Here is a 24,766-nt window from a genome sequence, read left to right on the forward strand (position 1 = left end):
TCCAGCAAACAAGAGCACATGCAGAAGTAGGACACAACTATTTGCAAGAGAACAGGTAACACCTTCCTGGTGCAGCATGAGTTCAAAGCTTGGGAATCCATTTCTATAGTGAATTCAAAAGTCCATGTACTAAATGGTACTATTCTGATGCAGACGTTTACCCACTTCCAGAGGGATGCATTCACAGACAAAATTGCTCTTTAGGAAGATTTCATACAAGCTATATAGTAGCATGTGAGACCCCTTCTACAGCAGGGAAAAATGTGAAAAATTTGCAGAAGGTTTTCTAAGATTTCACACATTCCTATTTACATAGAAAGACACTGCAATGATAAACCATGCTGAAAGTTTTTACAAAGGGACAGCAGTCCAATTCTTAAATATCAATTATAGTTCATTAAAAATCTGATGAGACACTGGCCACAAATTATAACACAGTGCAGTTAGTTCCTTGGATATAAATGACATGAATTCATTTGCACTAGTTGGCCTTAATGAATCTCTTACGTCCGTTACTTAAAATGTCACACATTTTGACTAAGATAAACATATATACATGTATAGCTACACCATATGCCTGGATGTCCCTACACATATATATGTATGTTTTGAGTAGTCTAGTTCTTAAAATATTTCTCAAAAAACATTATCATGAGTTTCCTGGCTTTTTTTTTTTGTTCCCACAGAATTTAGCAAAATGGCCACCTTATGCTCTGTGTACAGTATCAATAACATATGCTTTTATCTGATCTGTGATATTTAAAGTTTTCTCTCCTATTTGATTTTTTTTCATACTTCAAGTAAATAAAAAAATTTAAAAAACTAACCCCAAAACTTCTGCATGCAAATCTATGTTATGGTCTGCGCACAATTTCTGTAACTACTTCAGTAGCTGGTACAGTTGTCCCACTGATATTTGTGTAGGCTTTAACTGGAAATCTTACCACTAACCTGTCAACTTGTCTTTCCCAAGCTATTACTTTTATACTTCTCAAGGCTGCAGTCAACTCAGGGTTCCAATATGTAAAAAAACAAAAACAAAAGAACAAAAAACTACTCCAAAGGCCATGTAAAGGATCAGACACAATGGCTGGGGAAAGACAACTACATGAGAAATGACAACAGGAAAATGAGGGGTTTGAGCAATAGAACTGTACCTCCATGTCAGTAAAGAAAAATAAATATATATGCTTCCCCTCCTGCTTTTTGCAGTACCTCTGGTGTTCCTTTTTGGATACTCTCACAAGGAACACTATAAACTGCAGGTTACACCCCCTTCTAACATGTACTAGTTTTGATACAGTGGGGAGGAAAACTACAAGATTAATGGTTTCTTACAATTATTGTAAATTAAGGGGATGGTGACACAATTTTAGAGTATTTTAAACCAAATCAAGTTCTTATTATTAGGGTAATAGGATATAGTTATTTAGCTAAGGACTATATTTTAAGGAACGACCCCAGAAGCTACATTTAAAGCAAACTAAAAAAAGCTTTATTTCAGAACTACATTTCTTGACTTTTTAACCCTAATATTTTGTTAAGTCAAGAGGGTTTTAAAATGTAATCCCTTAGGTATTTTCTCTCTATTTTAAAAGAAAAGGTTAAAGAGGGGGAAAAAAACCACAAAAACCCGACCAACCCACCCTTAAAGTGTTCTCAAGGCTTCAGAACTTTGTCTTGAAAAACAAATAATACAACTGCGTGCAAATCCATGTATCAGGAACAATCTAGCTAGGCACCACCAGAAGCAGCAGACTTGAGTAGACTACAATATTGTATTTGTAGTATTACCAAATCATTATTATCAAAGCCCAGCTCCATACATAGTACAACATGGGCTAGAAGCCCCATCTGCTGTCAACCTTTTGAATTCCTCAGTAGGGGGATTTACTTTTCATACACTGCAAGACTTGCAGAAGCCCCTTCTTAGCTTCTTTTGCCCCACTAGAGATGTGCAATCTGAGGTTGCCTGCTTAAAACAAGAAATTTGGCTAGTGTGATTAGCCATGTATTCTAAATGATATCTTCAGTCAGAAAAAAACCACTGAGCACAAGACTACTGAATATGAAATCAACAGCAACAACTTCTGCTCCACACCCTGGCAGCTTCTGCAGCTGCTCACTCTGCTGGAAGAACATCTTGAATCCTTCCTCAGCTCTACAAACCTCAAACTGAAGAACATTCTTGTGGTACTTACCATGCTGGACTTGTCAAAAAAATACAGCTGTTAAAATAGCATCCTGTTGAACAGATCCTCCATAACAAACTACCAAGACAACTGGCTTATTCAAACTCATTAGCACTCTGCCCTGGGTTTTCAGAATGCGAAGATACTGTATTCCAAATCGGAATTAAAGTAAACAACATTGCCAGTGCAGGATTTAGCAGCTTTAACAGTGCTCTGTCCCAGACAGCTTTTTTGTTCTTTATAGATAAAATTTCTGTAAGAGTGCATACAAACAAACAACTTAAGAACATTAATAATCAACAGGGCTGCCTTCTAAACATCAAAATTTATGTCAGATACTTACAAGGTACTACATTTACTGTTTTTCTTAAAATTTAAATCAAAAAGGGATAAAACCTGCAAGATAAATATATGGTAGAAGTCAAGAAAAAACAGAACTGAAAATATGAGTTAGAATATCGCTTAGGTTCTACTAAGGTTTTCTCAATTCCACCACGACTTCTTTTTCCTGACACTTCCTTGTAATCAAACATGCATTTAAAGCTTTCAAATGGTCACTCACACTGCAAAAGGACAAATATGAGATTAGAGCACAGAAATGTTTAAACTTCAAAAAATATCCAGCGGTAGAAAAACTGAAAGTGAAAACCAGAAATAGTATAGCACATATGAAAAAATGGTATGTAATATCAGCTCTGGTATCTTATACAGGGATAGCAACACATCAGTCCCAGCTTTTATGCCTTATCCAGAACTTGATGCAGGATAGACAGAACCTGGATACCTGATGCCAGATACAAACACTTTCCAAGGGTAAAGAGTCCTTTCATATCTCTTCATCAACATCCTCTGCAATATGCAAGCAACTGTTCTGTACGGCATAGCAAAAAGTGAATTAATTTAGCATCCAATTCCAGCAGACACTCTCTTGAGGTGCAAATCCTGTGCGTGGCAGAAATGGAGATGGACAAGCAGCACTGAGAAACATTTTCCAGCAAGAGGAACTCAGAGATGGGAAACTTATTAGCACAATGTTTTCATATCGCCTCCATCAGTTTCCTCAAAAAATACAACACCAGCTGAAGCATTAAAGCATCCTAGGGTCTAGGAGAATCCCATCGGAATACGGTATCCAGCTGTGGGAGTCAAAGCTAAAATAAACTAATTAAAGTATTAGGTGAAGCCTTAATATTTTAATTAGAGAAGAAAGCTTTCTCTTAATTTTTCACCTTCAATGCCACTGTAAGTATGAGGAATTCCTCTTTCTTCCTCCAATAAAATTGTGCTTTTACAACGTATTTTGGTTTTACGTATTGCTAAAAATTCTGCAAAAACTGCAATTACTGTAGTGATTTGAGTTAATCACACACAAATGCAAAACTCCCAAACATGCTATTCTAATGATTATTTTTTTTTGGTTTAAAAAAACCAATCTGTAAAATAAAATCTAATTTCTGAAAGCTAGTAATTTTAGTTCTGTTAGTACCACAGGGAACACCAAGTGACAGTCAACAACTGATTTTTACATATCAAATGAACACAATTATAAATGTCACCACATCACCGAACCCAAAAATTAAAAGTGAGCTATGCAGAAACAAGAACAAACCATTATCATCACTTCATGTCAGTCTCCAGCCACAAGATATGCTTGATATGCCAGCTGGAATACAGTCCCCAAATGGCAAATTTTGGGGTGTCTACCAATTTTGCTAAAACAGACTTATTGTTTCTGCCACCAATGCTAGTCAGCGTAAAAATATTGCCTTATTTCACTTGTTTAACACAGAGAACAAAGTATTTCATACTTAATTTACTTCAACCATATCACACATTTTAACACCTCTAAATACGAAGTTTATAATTTTAATTGGGAAAGGCCAAAGAACTTAGAACAACTGAATTTTCACCCTCCCACTGTAACAAGCACTTGTTAACCATTAGTTCACACAAGCTGCCTAGGTTATTCCTTAAGAAAATAAAATCTGCATCAGTTATATATTACTGAAGACGAAGATACACATATAATATACCCAAAAATACTTTGTGGAATTTCCTAAAAAGAAACTATAGCTTTGAATGCTGCACCATTTAGCAAATTGATTTTTGTGTGTGTGTGTCTTGCAGGGCAAAGACCACAATAGGCATGAAACACAGCAAAAAGATTTCTGGCAGTGAAAAACTAGAGACATCTGCTTCAGTCACGTATGCCTTGCTGACTAAAATCATAAGCAAAAGCTGACCGACCTCATCAGCGCTGACTTTTTTGTTTTGTTGGTACTGCTCAGCTGGCTGTTGGGGCAAGGGATTTAGCAGCAAAGCAAGAAGACTGTACACAGCAGCCTGTTTATGACTGTATTAATATGCATATTAGTTGCCCTTACACTGCTTGAGTACAAAACAGCAAAGACTCTGTTTTGTAGAGTCTCTACAAAACAGCACAGACTCACAGTGCCTAAAACATACAGGCTGCAGTTCAAAATGATTAGCCAGGAGAAGTGTCTATACTGGAAGTAATTCTGATTTGCTCAAGGTATGAAATCCCTTCTCTTCCCCCAACTTTTGTCACTGAGCTCTTTATTTCCACGATTCCGATAAGGTTCACATAAAGCCATTACCACCAGCCCTTTTCTGGTTATGAGCAGTCTTTCCATGAAAAAGACGTCTACAGAAAAAAGGGAAATAAAATCTAAAGTAACTTATTGATCAAAACAAAGATGACTGTACCAAACATTAATGCAGAATTAATTCATCATTTTGCACAGCTTAAATAACACCCGATCAAGTTAACAATGGTAAAACTGCAAGACAGGAGATCTGGAGACATGGCTGACCAGGTAGACTGTGAAACATCAGTTAAAATACATTGTTACCTTATTTGTTGTCCTCCACACCATAATCTACACGAACCCTAAAGTAGTTGTGATCTCTTCGTTAAAACCCATGGGCATGTAATTTTTGCTGTAGCTTTAATAGCACAGCTCTGGACCACGAGTTGAAAGAACTGAATTATCCTAGTATAATACATAGTCCTAGGAAAAGATCAAGTTATTTTTCCTTCCTGCACCCTCTTGGAGGTACTGATTCCTACTGATGAAAAAGCCTAGCATAAAACCTAGTTTAGCACGTAACTGTTCACCCATAAGAACTTCACTTAGTCTGTGAGAAGGGCAGGAACCAGGCTCACAGGCTGCCCTCAGAGTTTTACATCTATGGGTTTTACTCACGCTGGCAGCCTCTCACAAGTGGGGGACCCCCAGGGATCAACTGGGCCTCACACTCTCCAATGTCTCCCTAAATGACCTGGGTGACGGGATTGAGAGCACCGTCACCAAGTGTGCTGACACCACACGGGGTGGTGAGGTGGATGCATCGGAGGGAAAGCCATCTTACCGAGAGCCCTGGACAGGCTGGAGCAGCGGGCCAGCGAGAACAGGACAGAGTTTAGCAGAGACGAGCGCAAGGTCCCACACAGGGGACGACACAACCAAAGGGCCCGGTACGGGCTGGGACCTGCACGGGTGGGGAGCGGCCTTGCCGAGAGGGACCTGCGGGTCGCGGCGGACAGCGAGCTGAACAGGAGTCAGCAGCACGCCGCTGCAGCGGCAAAGGCAAACGGGCTGCAGGGACATTGCCAGCCGAGGTAAGAGATGCGATCGTCCCGATCTACCAACCGCGTGTCAGGTCACACCTGAAGTACTCCTGTGTCCAGTTCCGGCCTCCACAACTCACGAGAAGACACAGACAGAGTGGACAGGCTCCAAAGGAGGGACACGAAGATCACCAGAAGCTGTAGGATCTGCTCTACGAGGAAAGGCTCAAGGAGTTTGGTCCTTCCTCCTCGGAGGACAGAAGGCTCGGGGGAACCCCATCACGGTTTTCCAGTACTTAAAAGGTGGCTACAAAAAGAATGGAGGCTCTTTCTTCACAAGGAGGCCCACGGAGAGGACAAGGGGCAACCGATACAAGTTGCACCAGGAGAAGTTTCACCTTGATATAAGACAGAAATTTTTTTACGCTGAGAATCAATCACTGGAACGACCTCCCCAGGAACTTGGTAGAGTCCCCATCAGCTGGAGTTCTTCAAGAAGCAGCAGCACAGGGTGTTAGATAATCCCATCTAGGCTCCCCTTCCCCCAACAGGTTGGACCAGATGATCTTTTCAGATACCTTCCAACCTGGACTATTCTGATTCCATGAACTGACTGACAAGGTAGCTTCAAACAAATTCCTGTAAAACAACCTCTATTTTTGAAGGAGGTAATCAAACTTTCATCTCATCTATACACTAAGGTAACATTCCCTGCCTTGTTTCACACGCGTTTACACTAACAGGGACATAATCAAAATAAGAAATAAGGTAAGCAATATCCTTCAGATATATCCAACCAGTACACGACCTTGGGCTCTGTCCACATGTACACGAACACAGATATTCTAACAAAAATAACTAGATAAATACCCCATCCTAATTGCTGGCAGAGTCTTGAGTCACAAAACATTGCAGATAACTCCTTTCACAGACTGTAAATAACAGGCTAAAACTTCACCACCAATTTTTGTAAACGCCTAAAATAGTAGAAAAATACTCCACAAAACACCAATATTTAAGGCACAATGACATGTCTAGTGACCAAGGAAGGCATCTATTGTATCATTAAGACTAGTTTAAGAATTTACTGTTTATATTTAAAGCTGTCATTTATCAGCTCATTGTAACCTTAAAATGAAGGAGTAGGCTTTACCACATACCCTAGGCAAGCAAATGCTTGAATACAGATTCAGCAGTTATTTCTTCCTCCCTTGCACTGTCTTACACCAAAAACTCCAAAGAGGCTTGAAATCAACTAATTATAACTACATTGTTCTTTGGTTGTGTCACTTACTTTCCTCTCATGATTCCCAGAACAACTTCTCTTGCCATATTCCAGATCCAGCCTTTCAAAGAACTTAGGCTTGTTCTTGGCTTTAAGCATATCAAGTCATCTCATTCTGTTAGCATACAAATAGCCCTCATTTAGGTTTCTACTCAAATTAATGACTCTATCAGGATCATGACCAATAGTTCAAATGCATGTTGAAAGCTGAAAAATTCCTGCAATTTATTTTTTAAAACTACTGATTTTACTGCTTCCAACATTGAAATGGCTAAGATTCCAGCGGTGTATTTTATTAGCTGCCTATTTACAGTTCACTAAGTTATAGGTATATTAAAAATGGTTCTAAAAACTGAATTCATGAAAAGAAACCATTAAAAAGGTAATACTGCAGGGATTGTTTCCTGGAGCCAATATAAACAATGGACTAATTGCCACTTCTCTGCTGTAGCTACAAACATCTAATTTTCACTCAGGCCAGCAGTATTATTCCACAATCACACCAATGTAAAAAACCCCTTCCTTTATACTCTTCTGAGTCTGCACAAAACCACAGTTTCTCTGAAACTTTCAAAAATACATGGAATACATTTATTCCTTACCAAGAAAGCTGACTACTGACATGGGCAGCTCAAGTCTGGATACTGCTTAACGAACATCTTGCAAAAAAACACTTTCCAAACTGAGCTGAACATCTAACTTCTTGACCATCAGGCCTCTGCGACTAGAAAGAGCAACTTTCTACACAGATCAGGTACCAGTGAAATAGTTAACCCTTCCTTGGCAAAACCATTTGAGAAGCCCCCTTTACCTTTTATTTTTTCTCCAATTTTGCTCAAGGTTTCTAGAGCACAAGTTTTAAAATGTTTTTCAAATTACTCTGTGAGTACAGTTAGTAATAGAAGTATGTAACCATAGTCCCCATTTAAGATTGAAAAATTTTGGCCCATATGCATTTCAACAAATGACACGCTTAACCAAGGTTTCCACTTTTCTCCATTGATTAAACAGGGAACCCTTCAGCAACAAACCTCTTCATGTAAGTATATCAGTTTGGTGCCTAAAACTAGGTGCAATTAATACAGCTCAAAAAATTACACAGCACTGGTTGACGATGGAAAATGTCTAAGGCAGTAAATCACAGGCTGATTTGAAGCAGCCTCCTTTAACAGGTCCCAAATGGTTCCTACAATCCTAACAGCCTTTTCCTCCCGATAAAAACCAAAAAGGCAAACAACGACCCATGAGCTGAACAGGGCTCCAGAATCTGAGGAGTGGAAATTTGCTCCCTGATTCTCTATTTGGAAAACAATAAATGTATACATATATAGAGCTCCATATACACAATACTTCATTGTTTCAAATCCATTCAGTCTATACTCTAGTATACACTAGTAGTTCACTCAACACACTGTGCTACTCTGGCTAAGCTGGTTTTGCTACCAGAGCCAAGTTGTTTCAAGGCACTTGGGTATTTCCACAACATGCTGCACTCTAACAACATGACTGTCAGCCTCAGCACTGATTATTTAACAGAACAAACGAGTTGTTTATAATCCACAGGAGGTTGTAAGGCCAAATAAATGCATTTCAAGAATTCTATGGTTAGCTCATTTTTTCAGATAAAATTACAAATGTTACACTTAAATTTCTAATTGCTGATAAGTGAAAACAGCAAGAAAATAAGTTAATAAAAATGACATATCTCAGAGGAAAAAACAATCATAAAAGAATTTAGGTATTTTGGATATGCATATGACATCAGAGACAACTTAGTTATTTCTGAAAATAATATTTTGGAGAGTTTGTCTTTTCAAGGAATACACTTGCTGTAGTATTTGTATGTTGTATGATACAGCTCTAGATAACTTTTCAATAGCCAAATAAAACTCTTCAGATAATAAAGATAAAATCTTTAAAATAAAAGATAAAAGATCAGGGGAGTCCTTTAAAAATAACTTATTCTAAAATGTTATACAAATAGATGTACTAAATATTACATTTTTATGCACACAGATCTAGGAACATATTAATATGAAGCAGCCGGACTTCTGAGCTTTTTTTTCCCCTTCTTTTATTTTATTAAGTTGTTAAAAGGAGTTTATAGACTTCTTTTAAACTAAGTATTTCAAAAGGGGAAATGTATTGGCCAAGCAGGCACTATTTATTGGAGCATAGACTACAACAGCTAGATCTCTAGTAATACCAATCAGATACAGAAAAATAGGCAACTTGGACTTCTCACATGACACACACGGATGATACAAAGCTGTAGTTCAGTGCACAAGAGCAAAAATGTGCATGTACAAATGCTGCCTTATAAATCAAACTTCATGTAAAACAAAATTTGAAAAAAGGGAAAAGACAGATCTAATTTAGCTAAGCATCAATACAGTGGCAACTACAACACCAATATACAATGGCAGTACCGTAAGGCCTTGAGAAGAGGTGGTGCACCTAATGAAGACTTACTTACTCTTATTGCTCCAGCTGTTCCTGAAGAAAAACTGAGGTGTTCTACCGTCCATTCAGACAGCCCTGTGTGAAACAGTCTTTGATGTATGCAGCATTTAGAAGACTGCAACTGCTGCATGCAGGTATATTAAGTTTTGTTTCAAGAACCATCAAAAGGAAATATATTTAAAAATTAAAAACAATGAAAAACAGTTTTAGTTGTATCTTTCTGTCCTTCTTATAAAAATATGAAACAAAAAACCCGAGCCCAAAGATTGGCACATCCTAAAAATATACATATATGTACTATTTCCTCTAACACTATTGGAAAAAATATTTTCCCCTCTCTTTCTATCCCCAAACCTAGACAAATTTTGGAATTCCTGAAGTGCTGGGAAGAGATAAACAGATGAAAAAGGGAGAACAAGCGGCAGTGGAAGATCTACTTTGACTGATATAGTGGTCTTTCAGTCTGCCTGTACCACAGTAAAAATGTTATTGCATACAACCTATGCAGTATATCGCATACATGCATGTTATGCAAATACTGAAAAAAGCAAGTAACTCATACTTCTGTTTTAGTTACATTTTTCTGCCCTAAACTTTATTGCTCTATTATTCTCCTTAATTGCTCTGAACAAAAGTAAACTTAAAACTCTCGTGCAGTTTCAGAAGATGAGAATATAAACCAGTGTTCTTACCCGTTTTGGCCAACACCACTGTGGAAGTTAAATTACTGTTAACTGGAACGCTCCCCTTATTTTACTATGAGAAACGAAATGGAAAATCCATGTTTTCTAGAAAAATCAAAACCTACTTAAGGCAAACATTTGGTACTTTCCAACCTAAAACCTGAAGTGTCTCTTAAGACATGCTGTATAGAGAAATAAAAGGGAGATCATGGACATATATGAATCCATTGCTTTATGCATTCAAACTTTTCTGTTAGTAATTGTCTCAGTTGCCACAGCACTGAAGAAAACTGCTAGGAAAAAAAAGCACCTGCTGTTCAAAGGAAGAATACTTAGAAGTGTTGCTGTCACTTGATTGTTAATTCAATGAAAATTTTTAACCAAGCATAACCCAATACCATCTGTCAAATCTGACTGAAGTGATGTTATTACCTCAGAGCGTATATGCTGGAGAGACTACATGTAGTGACAGAAACACTCTCATAGTCACTGCTGGAGATGGAGCTGAGGGGGGAATCACGTAAGCCATCCTGAGAACTGAAAAAACATACGGAAACAAAATGAACTGCTGAAGCGAACAAAGGTAAAAACAGCACTGTGTAACTCATGGCTTGTTATGGATTATACAGAAATAAAGAGTAAACTGGCAGTTGTATTTTTGATCTTCAGAAAATGATACAAACCTATCCTGTTTTCTTCTCAAAAGCACAGACAATTTGGCAAAGTCAGTGGGCACAGATCTTACAAAAATCTTCGGTTTAATTCATGCCATAGAGTTAAAACATTCAGGAAAGAACCAAGGACCCTACATTTTCATAGGGTATAGAGGGAATAGTGTACTCATGCTGCTAAATATGGTTTAACATTATAAGAAAGACATAAAACTGAAATTTCATCAAGTCACTGGTGTTTAAGGCCAAGACACCCGAAACAATAAGCTTCAAAAACTTCTGAAATATTGTGTAAAGTTTGACCTATGTTTCCTTCCAATGGAAATGAAATAGTCTCAGAAAGCAAAAAGCTGACTGAATTCAGTGAAGGAAATCAAGATAATACACCTAACCCTATCCTTAAATTTACTCGGTCCCTACATGTGTACCTCAAATTTTGTGATTTAAACCAACAGATAAGCAGGAAGGAGCAGTCCCATGGCAAACTACTGACACTTCGTTAGAATAAATCCTCTAGCCGCTAAGTAAAAACATATGAATGGTTTAAATGAATGGTACACAACTTCTCTGGTATCCCTGAGCTAATGAAAAGCCTTTAAATAACACGTCATTTTAGATCTTACATCACATCATCAACGTAAACATGGATTAGAAGATTAAAAGTGGTTTCATAAGCCCTACAGAACTATCTTGGAAAAAACAATTTTTTGTTTCAGTAAAAATTTACTGCTAAGCTACTGGAAATTCCACAAGCTGGAAAAAAATTATACTAGGTAAGAAAATGCATGATCTTGAGCGGAGATATCTAAGTTGTATTGCTTCTAGGCAGTGCAGAAGAATCATTTGAGCCTGCTGAACTGAAATGTTCAGTCAACAGAAATCTTTGGACAACACACAGAGAAACCGAAGAAGTAACTTTAGTTAAAAAAAGGTGTAGTTATATAGGTCAGGATTATTTAACCTTCATTCTGCACAATAACTATCAGATTGTTTAATGCTCTTTTGATACGTAGATGTACGCAGGGTCCATCTCCAAACCAGCTACATTCCAAATTATTTTCTTCTACCAACTAGAAGTCTCGAAGAATGCTTAAGGGGAATACTTCAAAGCAGTATACAGAAGGTATGTACTCTAATCCCACTAAAAATAATAGGATTTGCTTGCATACCTCCCACTAATCACTTGGAAAATGTACCCCTTCATGTTCCTCATTTCTGAATGCCAATTTGAAAATAAATCTCAAGTGTACTACGCTTTAGTTGAAAGGAGAGCCGTCACAACTGGAAAATAATTTTATCAGACTTGAACAAAAATCTATTTAACTTTCATTCATTTTATGTAATTTCCCTTGCTAATTCTGCTCATTATGAGAAGATATATGCATTTAAACAAAGGCTTACTCTTTTATAGCTCATCATCTTTACCCATCCAATCTTACAATATGGTCATGCTTCTAGTATGTACTTCTACTATCTGTTTTATAGCAGCTAAATGATATTTAAAAACATTAGCATGTGATTTCACAGCATGATTGAACAGGTGTGGTGGTGTGATCCCCCCACCCCTTTTAGGCTTAAGCAATAGCCACCAGTGGCAGTCGCAGTGGCTGCACCCAGCTCAACGCAATAGCTAAGGGCCATAAGTCTTGCTCAACAGCTGAGGGCTAGCTGAGCATGCGCCAACTGAAATACAGCTAGTATGCAAACATGGCTGTTAAGTCAATCACCTTATTTCATAAACAGAGGACAGCCCGGAGCCCATTGAGCTCTCCTGCACAGCAGTGGCTCCATGCCAGGATCTTCCCTTGACTAGGGATGCCTCTCAAGGTTACTCCTCAAGGCTGAGTCTGATACTCTGTGAGCTGGGAATAAGCGTGCTGAAACTTTGAGATCTTAGCTAAGTGATAAAAAGGATTGATTGAACATACATAATCCTTTAGACATAAACTGTTGATCAAGCCTGGAACTAAGTCTGGATCCAGCCACACCTAGACTGCTCTCTAGGAAGCAGTTTAGAACCTTAGGGGTCCTCTCAACCTCATGACTCAATGGGAGGGTCTCCCCAACAGTTTTGTCTGACCCAGTCCTCTGTGCAGTAAATACTCAAGTGTACCTTGCCATACAGTCTTGTTAAACCACTGTTGCATTTACTGTTGAAGTTCAGCTCACTGGCTTCTATCAATAAAACATACTGTTGCTTCTCTCTTGCAAGTGCATCACTTTATGTAACAGCAGGACAAGCTGTCTTACCAAGGTGAAATGTATTGTTCAGAATAAAGTAATCTTTGTACAGCAGGACCAGGAAACAAGAAAAACTAGCAAACTCAGCACCTTCTTTTACCCTTCTCTCACCTCCCCACCCATTTCCAGGTTTTTCCAGTGTAACAATCCTGTCAGCTGATTTAGGTAGTAACAGTTTTTCTGAAAGATGTCAGGTTTGCTGTCTTTCAGTGCTTTCTGCAGAGCTCTGCCTGATATATTTGAAATCCAGTCAAAATATGTGTTACCAACAGCACATGAAACAAAATTATGAAACTACTTAAAAACTTAAATTCAACTTTCTTAGGTTCTGGTTTTCTAGATTGTTTGTTTTGTTTTAAATAACTTGAGGTTTTCAGCTCTTATACACAACACAAAGGGCTATCACTTTTGATAAGAACTCAAAGATCTCATACATTTTTTGAGAGTTAAATGCTCTAGGCTAAAACATAAACCAACAAACCATAACCCTAAGTACCATCTCTCTATTAAGAGCAGTTATTATTTATTGTCAAACATTGTCCTAGAGTCATGAAACCACTTTCTATCCTGAGCTAACTTTGTGGAGTGGACAGTCCAAGCCAGAAGGCAAAATAACAACCGTGGCACAGAGTGCTGGACCCTTGACAGTAAACCTGATGAGTAACTTCTGAACACAATGGTACACAACCAGCTTACATTATCAATGATCTCAGTGGTACTTCTATTTTCATCTTCACAGATGGCCTCTGACCAGCTTACAAGCCTCACCTCAAACCTCTTCCCCATGCTACTTTCCCCCTCATTTGAATCCTCTCTCACCTCTAACCAGTCACTATCTGCGTAACTTCCTCTCATCAGCTCCACCATCTCATCTCTTTTTAAGCTTTGTCTTAACACAGTGTGCCATTCTAAACTGCATCATAAATGCCTTCATTTTCCACGACTCCATCTTTTACTTGGTGCCCAAACCTGGCCATGCTGAGCTGTCTGCTGATTTCAGGATTAGATAACCATCTGGTCAGTCATCATTTGGCAATGTAAACTGCTTGGACACACTAGACACAAACCATGCTCACAAAAGTCAGTTTATTGTAATAAAGGATGTGTAGATTAGACAATCACAATGTGTAAACATTTTTCTCACTCCTGTGTACCAATACAGATCATATTTTTGAACCAGAAATAACATATATTATTTACAATGTTTATTTCTGGTTAATATTCAAGCTGTAACTCTTCAGATAAGAAATTCTGTGTTTATTTAGTACCAAGAAATAGGAATGCAATAATGATAACTATTATATACCTTCTCAGTGATGTACTAAATAGCTTCTTAAAAAAACAAAACAAAAAAGACTCCTGACATACTCATGGCATTCCTTCTCAGTACACGCAGACTACTAACCTCTTTGCAGAATTTCTTCTCATTAGTGTCTGCCCAAAGATTCTTCTCTGCTTTTTTAAGATGCTGGTACTTCCTGAGCTGAATTGCCCTGCTTTCCCCAACTCTCAATTCCTGTTAGCTGATGGCTTAGCATGCATGTTCATTAGCACAATTATAAGAAGAGAAGGCACGAGCATATAGACACATTCTATAGCTGATAGTAGCTAAACCTTTCTTCCCACACCAGCCCACAGGCTATCTGAACTTCACCACATCTCATGCTCATTTGAAATTAATGCAGTGTTGTATTGGGGTTCATAGGACTGTTTAAGCTGTCTAAGGTGGCAAACGTTTGTTTCATTTGTGAGGTCTTAAATGCCTACAGTGATATTTTAAAAGTTACATTCTAGCATGGGATAAAATCATTATCCATGCTTACCAAAACAGAATTCTTCAGCACTTCTGATAAAAGCACAGGACAAAAATTTGAGGCAACACGAGCAAAGTGACACAGGGTGATGTGGCTGCCACTTTTCATGGAATACTGGCAGACTGAACTAACAACCATTTAATTAAAGCTGTTGGCCATTTTTGTTTAACTATTTAAATGAAAACAAACTGAAAGCCACCTTTATCCTGGCTTGTGAGCTCTTTTCCACTGGAAATGTGTTTCTAGCCCCTCACATGTCATTAAACCTCCGGCTGTTTCAGGGGATGGTTTCTTTATGAATGTTACTACTTGCGTTACAATTTCATTCCATGTTACATTATTTAATATGGCACAGACTTTCTCTGTCTCACTAAAGGAGAGCAAACTCGAAAGCCTCATGCGTTAGCTACACTGAATCCACTCAAGTAAGTGGCTTTTAAAACTGTTTTACCTACTATATTAATTTCAGGAATCTCTATATTAAGGGTTAATGCAGTTCATTGCTGCTGCAGTGGATGTATGGACCTAGTGGACCTAGTAAAAGGGAAGCTGATATACAACAGACACCTTTTAATTGCATGAGCTTTGTAATAGCAGTTAGGTGATCAGATACCGCACAAAATCAGCATTCTACAGACAAGGTCAAACACTGCCACTATAAATTTGAGACTTGTATTGTTAAAAAGAAGGGAAAGTGGGACTGAAAAAAATATTTTACACTGAATCTGAATTTGGCCAGTTAAACAACAAAAAGAAACAGAATACTAGAAGGGGAACAGAGAAATTTTAATCAACAGCTAGCTAAAGGATTGCTTAAGGGAAGTTTTGCAGTTGAAAGGCTGGTATTTTGTTCCCAAACAACTATTTCCTACTTGCTGATGAGAAGTTTTCTTAGTCCTGAATAGCTAGTTAAAAGAGTAATCAGTACAAGACACTAAGCAGACATGTTTTTGTTTATGTGAACATGCACAGCTGTCCATTAATTTTTACGGAAAAGGCAACTTTGCAATGTAAAAAGCATACACACTTTAAATTTTACTGTGATGAGAATATTATAGGGAAAGCATGAACTCAAGACATTTAATGAAGTTAATTTGCATTGCAATATCAATTAATCTAGTTCTGATAAAGGAGCACTTGTAGAATCAAATGCTATAAACTAAAAGACAAGCTAGAAAGGTAATGTGCGTGTGTGTGTTTTATAAATGTAAATGCTAGCCACCCCAGAAATACAAATGCTTTTTTTCCATGCCTTTATAAAGGTGGAATGACTTATCTTAAAGTTGCTGTACTGAGAATGTGCACATACATTACACGTTGCTAAGGAGTGAATAAAATACAGCCAGAAAAGGCAAAATTAGAAACCAAATGTATAAAACAGGTATTCATCTTTTTACAAAGTCATTCTAATATGCTGAGGAAATATAATTTTAAATATTTTACAGAATATACTATCGTAACATATAACTAAACAATATATACAATTTTAGACTACAGAATTGCAACGCTAAGAAATGGGACAACTTGAATACCAAGCTGGAGAAGAAAAAAATATTCATCTTGTTCTAGAATTGCAACACAGATCAGCAAACAGCAAAACACGCTTTTCAAGCATGCCTTATTCCTCCTCCTCAAAAAACAAAAAATAGAAGATTTCACCATATGCTTTTAAGCCCCCACAAATAAATGTGAACAGCACCAGCACCTAACAGACAACGGACACAGGTAGCGCTTGCAGAAAGTGTGAAGGTAAGAAGTTTTCTTCGCTACCAGTTTCAGCTCCTTTTACCAGTTCTCAGGTGCATTGTAAAAGGCTTCATCAAGAATACATTCAACAAACAGATAAAGAGAAAAAAAAAGTATAGTTTAAGCTAGACATAATAGATCTGCAGTGGAAAGGAGAGAAACTATACTTAAACCCCCTTTTTCTATATCAGAACTGCTTTAAGGTCAATATGAAGATAAACAAACATACAAACCCAGTTATTTAAGACTACAATGTGAAAACAATAGCATTGCATGACAATATGAAACAAAGTGCCAAACTTCATAAAACATGTAGAAGAATCAGCAGTTTTACAAGGACTCTTCAACTCTGGAAAGAACAAAAAGCCAATTATTTCCAAAACACCAAAAGACCACGATCTTCATTCTTCATAACATTCTTACCCCTTGGAAAAACCAGGCAGAATACTACGACAGAATGAGCATTTAAAAAATTTGTATAGCTCGCTTCCAGTTGAAAAGAAGGAATACTAGATACAGATCTAAAACTTGGTTTTGGTGCTACTTATCTTTTTTTACCCCTGGTCTTGCTGTTAACTTACATTCTTTTTTACCCCCAAAACACCAAATGCTGCTTTGACATAGTTTTCTCATCTTCTGTGCTATACTTACATTGTCTCCCCCCTTGAACAGTTTTGTTTTGCTGCATGAGAGCCTTTATTAATCACGTTGTCCCTTCAGCAGATCAGATAAAGACTACATCTTTGCTAATGCTTTTCTCATATATGCATCTCATTAATACTACTGCACAAGACTGTGCCCTCAAGTGTTTTACGTCTTTCAGATACTTACAGGCAAATAATGGAGAAAGACATACTAGCTATGACTTAAAAACCAATGTAGTAAAGACATGTCAATACCTAAATCTTAAGTAGAAGAGTATATAAGCTCTATTTTAAACTCCACTGAATATCGAGGCTAACTAGAGAAGTCTGAAATACTAGGTATTTCGGATTTAAGGATTAATTACAGTACACCTGACTGGATCATTGAAATTATACCTATGTCATATTGCATAATACAGGAACTGATTTACTAGAAGAAACAGTTTGTGCCATGACAGACACATTTGACAGCTGCTTGACTCAGACAAGGGAAAGAAAATTTTCTCCTCTAGTTGGTGACTTACAGTAACCAGAAAATAAATACATTTTTCAGTTTGATGAACGAGCATATCCTGCAGTTATTCCACGTATATTAGATTGCTTATTGTTCTAGCTAATGGGTCCATCATTCTGAAAATAATCTACTGTCTCCAACATTTCCCTTATGGTTAAGTTGGCATTCACAAGCATGTTAATAGGGAGCAGTCGACGAAGCCTAATGTGATCTTCCAATTTAAAAATACCATTGAAAAGCAGTGATTAGTCACTGCCCAAGCAGCATGAGTAAGAAAAGGTCCACAAAGTTCTGTTTTGTAACTGAATTATCTCTTTTAACGATAACATGACTAGTGATTCAGAGGTAAGAAAAAAATATATATAGATATATGAGAAAACTAGGGATCTACACATACAGAATTTTTTAATGTAGTCCTCAGTAGATCCCCAGCACCTCTCTTTCACAGAATATACCGAAGGACTATATGAGAATGCTTCCAAATAAAAGAGCAACAACGTAGTAACAAAATACCTCCATCCCTATTTCTCCACTTCTGCAAAGATTGAATATTTGCCAATTAATAACAAAGGTACCATACTCTTAATAATGAATAGAGAAAATTAGATGTAATCGACAAAGTAACTGTGGAAGAGGCTATGGTGAAAACAGGCGAGACCTACTACCTTGTTAACAAAATATTCAAAAATATTCACCTAAGAGCTTTAGGAGAGCTGAAGAATGAATCAGATTAATTAACCTCTCATTTAAAACCTCCTTGATGCCTGGAGTTTAAAAGGTGGCAATCTCTAAAAATAGAAAGGACTCCAAGGGGATTCAAACAACTCCAGCTCTGTGAGCCTGATGATCGTACCAAGCAACTGAACAGAATATATCAGAAGCTAAAACAGGTAGCCAATAATGAGAAGGTCTGCCTGAGAAGTAGTAACATGGCTGCTGCAGAGGGAGCCTCTTGGAAGCTCTCTGAAGGGGTCAAGAAGCTTGTGAAGAATGGTAATTTGGCTAGCATCCTCTGAATTTCCAAATAGGTTCTGTCAAAACACCTCACTGAAGACTTTCAAGAAAACTAAGGTGCTATAGCATAAGAGCAGAGTCCCAAAACAGGTAAGTAATTCTTAACCATATATAGGGAGGAACTGTTAAACAACCACTTCTCAGAAGAGCAGGGTGCCACTGCTGGAATTCTTTAGGACCCTGGGGGTTTTGTTTTCACATACAATCTGCAAAAACAGGGCGAGAAACGAAGTCTGAAAGGTTGCTACTGGTGCAAAATTTTTTAGGGTAGTAACAATAACAGCAGACTGAAGAACTGCAGAGGATCTTAAAGTCTGAATGACAGGTAATAAAATGGCAAGATAAGATTCAACTGGTAAACACAGGGAGAACAATTTTAGCATCAGATATAGAATGACAACATCTGAGCTCACAAACAGGATCTTAGGGTTTTGGCAGCAACTCAAACTCTAAGATCACCACATGGTAAAAACTCCAAAGTGAAATAATGGGAGCCATTGGAAAACGAAGAGAAAACTATTATGCCACTGTGCAAATCCATGGTTTGCTCCTATCTTAAGTGTAGTTCTGATTCACTTATCTCCAAAAGGAAACAGTGTAACTGAAAAAGATTTAGAGCAAGACAAAAGGAATGATCAAAGCTACATAACTCCTGATCAAGTAGGCTGTGACTTTTCCAACCTGAAAAAGTAACCACACAGACAAGTGTGACTGAGGTCTACATCACAACCAGCATGGAGAGGCCAGGCAGGAACTACGAGTCATTCAATGAAGCTATTAAGAACCAGGTCCAGAGCAAACGAAAAGATACAGAGGAACACAGACATACAGAACTGTGTAAAAGGACAATTCTCATACAGAGTTTTTGCACAGTATTAACAGAGGCTGGACAAAAATGGAGAAGAAGTTATTACATCCACAAACCATGGAAGGCTGAAAAAACAGTTTATATATATAATTTTATTACCTTTTGCAAACTTGTTCTCACAAGTTTCACTTAATATCCTACCCAGGGCAAAAATTATTAGACAGATCGCCCAAGTTTTGTAAACAATGTATAATTTGTCAGGAGTCTAATCAAACATACAATAATTACTTATAAGCAACATTCCACTAAGTGTTACCAAAGCATGAAACAAAGGGATTTGTGAATTACTTCTTAAAATGAAGTCCATTCAGAAACCCTACTGTAAGGCCTTGAATATGATACTTGCAAGCCTAAGACTACAAATACTCAGAATAATGAGAAAGATAAAACTACCTACTCAAAAGTTGAGTTTTGTGCACACGAAGTTATGATGTACACAAGAGGAATTAACTCCACTGTAAAAAAACTCTTGATTCTTTTTCTACTACCAGTAAAATATTTCATAATTCAATAGGTCTGTTATTAAATAAGTGTTTATTTCTGTAGCCTTCATACTGTGACAATGCTTCATGGTTCATGCTATCCCCCACTGTGTTATCCTGAACTCTATACACATATAACGAAGAGAGATACTGCATCACACACATGATCTCCACAGTACTGACACAGTGAGGCACAACAGAAGATAACTGTCACGGAAATACAGAAAACAACAACAACTTCCATTTAAATTCTTTCCCCTACTTTATGATATTAATACTTCAGGGAAACTGAGGACTTTACTCACTAGGAAACAGGTTATCTTCTGAACAGTAAAACAAAATGACATCTTGTTTCCTACTGATGTGTATATGATCCCTAACATCTAATCAAAGTTGAGCTGAAGCATGGCACTTTAATACAACTATTATTATGGTCTCACCCTATCATCTAGTTCCTTATTTTCATTAAACATATAGCTGCTTCTGCACTCTATTAGGCTCCTTCAGCACAGAGGTATTCACAAATACATTTGTGCCCCCAGGCTACATTATCAGATCAATCCCATTCCCTCAAATGAAGCTAAGGTAAGATGTGTTCAGATCCCAATTTAATCCTGTGCAGTGACGCACAAGTTCACTTTTCATTATCTGCCAGCCACTTTTCCTGCAAAACAGCAGAGTACCACAGAGATAATGACCTGGGTAACATTTAGCAGCAATGCACTCTTTGTTACATTAAACTGGTAATGTAACATTGATTTCAATGATACAGACGCCGTATGATTAAAATCCAGGTGTTCTCCACATGTTTTCCGAAAGAGATATAATTAAGTCAAATAAAAAGCTACTTGCATTAAAAAAAAGAATATTGATAAATTCCTTAATCCTGCACCACACTATTTTCTTTAAAATCAACATTATACACCAATCACTGAAGTACAAGAATATAGGAACTTCTTTACAAGCAAATTTCTACCAAGACATTAAGTGGCTCTTACCTTGAACTAGATCTTGACTTTACATCTTCCTTTGCTGTCCTCTCACTATTAGCATCTTCATTGGTGTCCAGTTTTTTCTCACTTAGTTGTTTTCTCTTCTCCCACTTCTGCTGCTGATTTGAGATGCTTTCTGCTTCTCCCTGTGAGTCATTTTCTGCTCCTACCTGCGAACCTGAGGAACGTGCCAGGCACTTAGAGGAGACTGGCAGGTTTTGCTCTTCCCTGCCCAAGTCTCCTTCTGCTAACAAAGCAGAACTTTCGGGTTTTAATGTTTCCTTTGCAGGGACTGAATTGTCCAAGTTATCTACATGGTCCATTTCCTTAGACTTTACTAATGTGTATGAAGCATTTACTACACCTCCTGCAGAATGTTTAGTCTTTAAACCTTCAACACTGTCCTCCCTGCTGTCTTCACAGCTGCCACAACACACACAGGAATTAATTAGACAGTTTGTGGCAGCTATACTGAGTTTATGGGATTCATCCTCCTCCTCATTTGCTAATGGATTAGCAGATCCAGGAACACAACTAATAGCTGCTTCTGGAGTTGTTACTGGGGATTCTGAGCTAGAGGGAGATTTAGGATTGAATATTACAGTAGCAGATATTTTCATTCCTCCTGTCCTGTGAGCTATCACTTCCGCCATTTCTGCATCATCAGCGTATGCATCCCAGCCATTGAGGTACAATTGCGAGTCCGGACCTTCTAGACAGCTGCATGAATTCTGAACTGAAATGCCAGATATCTGTTTGCTATCTTCAATATTGTTATTATTGCTTAAGTCACTTTCAGCATCTTTTAAAAGCACAGTTTCCTCTGTCTGGTGGCCATTCTCGTATAGCAAAGCATCTCTATATTGCAGGTTCTGTTTTGAATCGTGGCAAGGGTTGTTCACCCAAGCAAAAGTATCACTTACTGAATCCAACCCAGCAAGAGCTTCTCCTGCTCCATCTAGGTCATCCATAAAAAATACTCTGTCGTCTTCATCAGCTAAATTGTCAAGATGGTGTCTTGTTGGTGAAGCCTCTGTGCTAGAACTATTTCTTAGGCTAGGCCTGTGAGCTGGAGATTGACAGATGCTTGGAGGGGAAAGCAGAGAAGACATTTCATCTCCAACTCTGTGTACCATCCTGTTCAGCTGTTCCAGCTCCTGTTCATCATACTGCATAGAACAAGCCAGCTCAGCCTCTGTATTTTCAGCTTTTGCTGAAAGCTCCTTAGCAGGCAAAGTCGCAGCTATGCCTGGTGTAATGACAGAGGGTGCTTCAGGATCTGCTCTGACTGGAAAATCCAAATCTTGAGAGATGCAGAGGTTACGTTCTAGTGTGTGCAGTTCATCCTCAGTTAATGTCTGAAGTAGATCCCTGAAAATAGAGAAATACACACATCACTGTGCATTTACAATCATAGGAGGAACTGACCTTACAGATCTTAAAAAAGCTTTTTACTGTTAGTACAGAAAGCCAGAACCTGAGGGCACAGAGTACTCTCAGCTGTGTAACTCAAGGTGCACTTGACCTTCATATTCACAACATGTGATTGCTGATGCCTGATTTTGACATCACTCATGCAAATACAGGGTACCAAATTACTTAATTCCTGCAATGAAGACCCAAAATAAATCAAAACATGCCCCAAAATGGATCTTTCCCCATTTACATATAGTGTTACCCACAGTTAGATATACTGTCATTTTAATTTAATTCACAAATTTGACTGATTAGCAAACTGATTTGCTATCCTTTATAGTAGATTCTGAAAATTGTTCTGTAAAAAGTACTGTGTAAGTTTTACACCATTAAATAGTCAGATAAAAAGAATAATTTAAAATACTAATATCACTTCTACAACACTGATGTCTTGGAAGCCTGTTCACTGAAACCAGGATTGGAAGTTGGTTCACTCCTGCGTCAAATATGTAACTATGCTGGTTTTGGCTGGGATAGAGTTAATTTTCTTCATAGTACTAAGTATGGGGCCATGTTTCGGATCTGTGCTAAAAACAGTATCCATAAGACAGGGATGTTTTCATAAATGCTGAGCAGTGCTCACACAGAGCCAAGGCCTTTTCTGCCTCTCACCCTACCAAGTACGTGGGGGGGTGGGGCACAAGAAGCTGGAAAGAAACCCAGCTGGGACAGCCCTGCCCCACCTGACCCAAGGGATATTCCATATTATGGGACACCCTACTCAGCATATAAAGTTGGGGAAGAAGGAGGAAGGGGGGAACATTCGGAGTGATGACATTGGTCTTCCCAAGTAACCAGTACACACAACAGAGCCTTGCTTTCATAAAATCATTTAGGTTGGAAGAAAACTTTAAGACCATCAAGTCCAACAGTTAGCCCAGCTCTGCCAAGTCCATCACTAAACCACGTCTCTAAGCACCACATCTACACTTTTTTAAACACTTTCAGAGACTGTCATTCCACCACCTCCCTGGGCAGCCTGTTCCAATGCTTGACCACCCTTGCAGTGAAGAAATGTTTCCTGATTTTTCATGGAGGTGGCTAAACACCTGCCTGCCAAAAGGATTCCTTGGTTTGCTTTGCTTGTGTGCATGGCTTTTGCTTTACTTATTAAACTTTATCTCAACCCACAAGTTTTCTCACTGTTACTCTTCCGATTCTCACCCCTATCCTGAGGAGAAGTGAGCAGGCAACTGTGTACTGCTTACTTGCCAGCTGGGGTTAAACTACACCACTCAGTCATCAGGGAGTTAAGCTTCTGCTTGATGTTAAGTATCAGGCAGGCCTAGAAAATTTACATATTTACTAAACCACTTTTTCTAGAGACATGCAGCATTCTCCAGCTTTATCAAGTGTCCCCAGTGTTGCAGTTTCAGACTACAAGCACCTAAAACCAAAACATAAGAGCCTCAAATAACAGTTAAGTGATTTATAACTTTAAAACAAAACCACAGACCTAGCAGCACTTAATTTTAGGTCTGAGTTTTATTTACACTATGCTTCTCAATTAGAAACCACATATAAAAATATCCTATCAAGAACTGCTGTCAATATTTTTGAAGACCACCAAGTATATTTTAACATAAATGAAGGGATAGGAAAAGGAAGACCTTCAGCTTAAAGAGAGGCTAGAAGTCCAGCATTCCTCATGTCTTTAGAGATCACTGGCTAGCAGGTGACATACAGCTGGCATAACATCAACATCATATTAAAAGAATTCCCTTAAAGGAGTAACTTCAGTCTGAACAAAAGTACCAAAGAAAACCCCCAAAGAAACATTCAACACACATCACATGTTGATTTCCAGTCAATGACTTGCATTCTTAACTTGTTAACTCAAAGACCACATTTTTCCAAGTGCTATCACTAAAAGACCACAATGCTCCCCAAAATACATCACTAGCATCTGACTCATATATCAGCCACCCTGCAATTTTAAAAAGGTAACAGTTTAGATAAGCATGTTTAAGCCAGAAAAAGTAGAGAATATACGGTTTTGTAGTTATGTACATTCCATACAATTAACATTTTTCTTTAAAAAAATCATGCTTTTATATGAGTTATATGACCCTGAAAAAAATTCTAGAGC

The 24,766-nt window shown here is 38.0% G+C and overlaps 1 protein-coding gene across 4 annotated transcripts in view; it reads right to left on the bottom strand.

The window, feature by feature from the left end:
- Positions 1–24,766, bottom strand: part of ZFYVE28 (zinc finger FYVE-type containing 28) — a 164,788-nt gene that overhangs the window by 22,811 nt on the left and 117,211 nt on the right. For 2 of the 4 annotated variants that reach the window (XM_040592469.1, XM_040592458.1), the window contains exons 8-9: positions 21,208–22,572; positions 10,648–10,752 (exon numbers count right to left, since the gene is read on the bottom strand). In XM_040592469.1, coding sequence (XP_040448403.1) covers positions 10,648–10,752; positions 21,208–22,572 — 1,470 coding nt within the window. The remainder of the gene's footprint in view (positions 1–10,647; positions 10,753–21,207; positions 22,573–24,766) is intronic. The other 2 variants (XM_040592482.1, XM_040592476.1) reach the window with 1 other exon arrangement.

The sequence above is a fragment of the Falco naumanni genome, chromosome 1, assembly GCF_017639655.2.
Source record: "Falco naumanni isolate bFalNau1 chromosome 1, bFalNau1.pat, whole genome shotgun sequence".
NCBI classification, from domain to species: Eukaryota; Metazoa; Chordata; class Aves; order Falconiformes; family Falconidae; genus Falco; species Falco naumanni.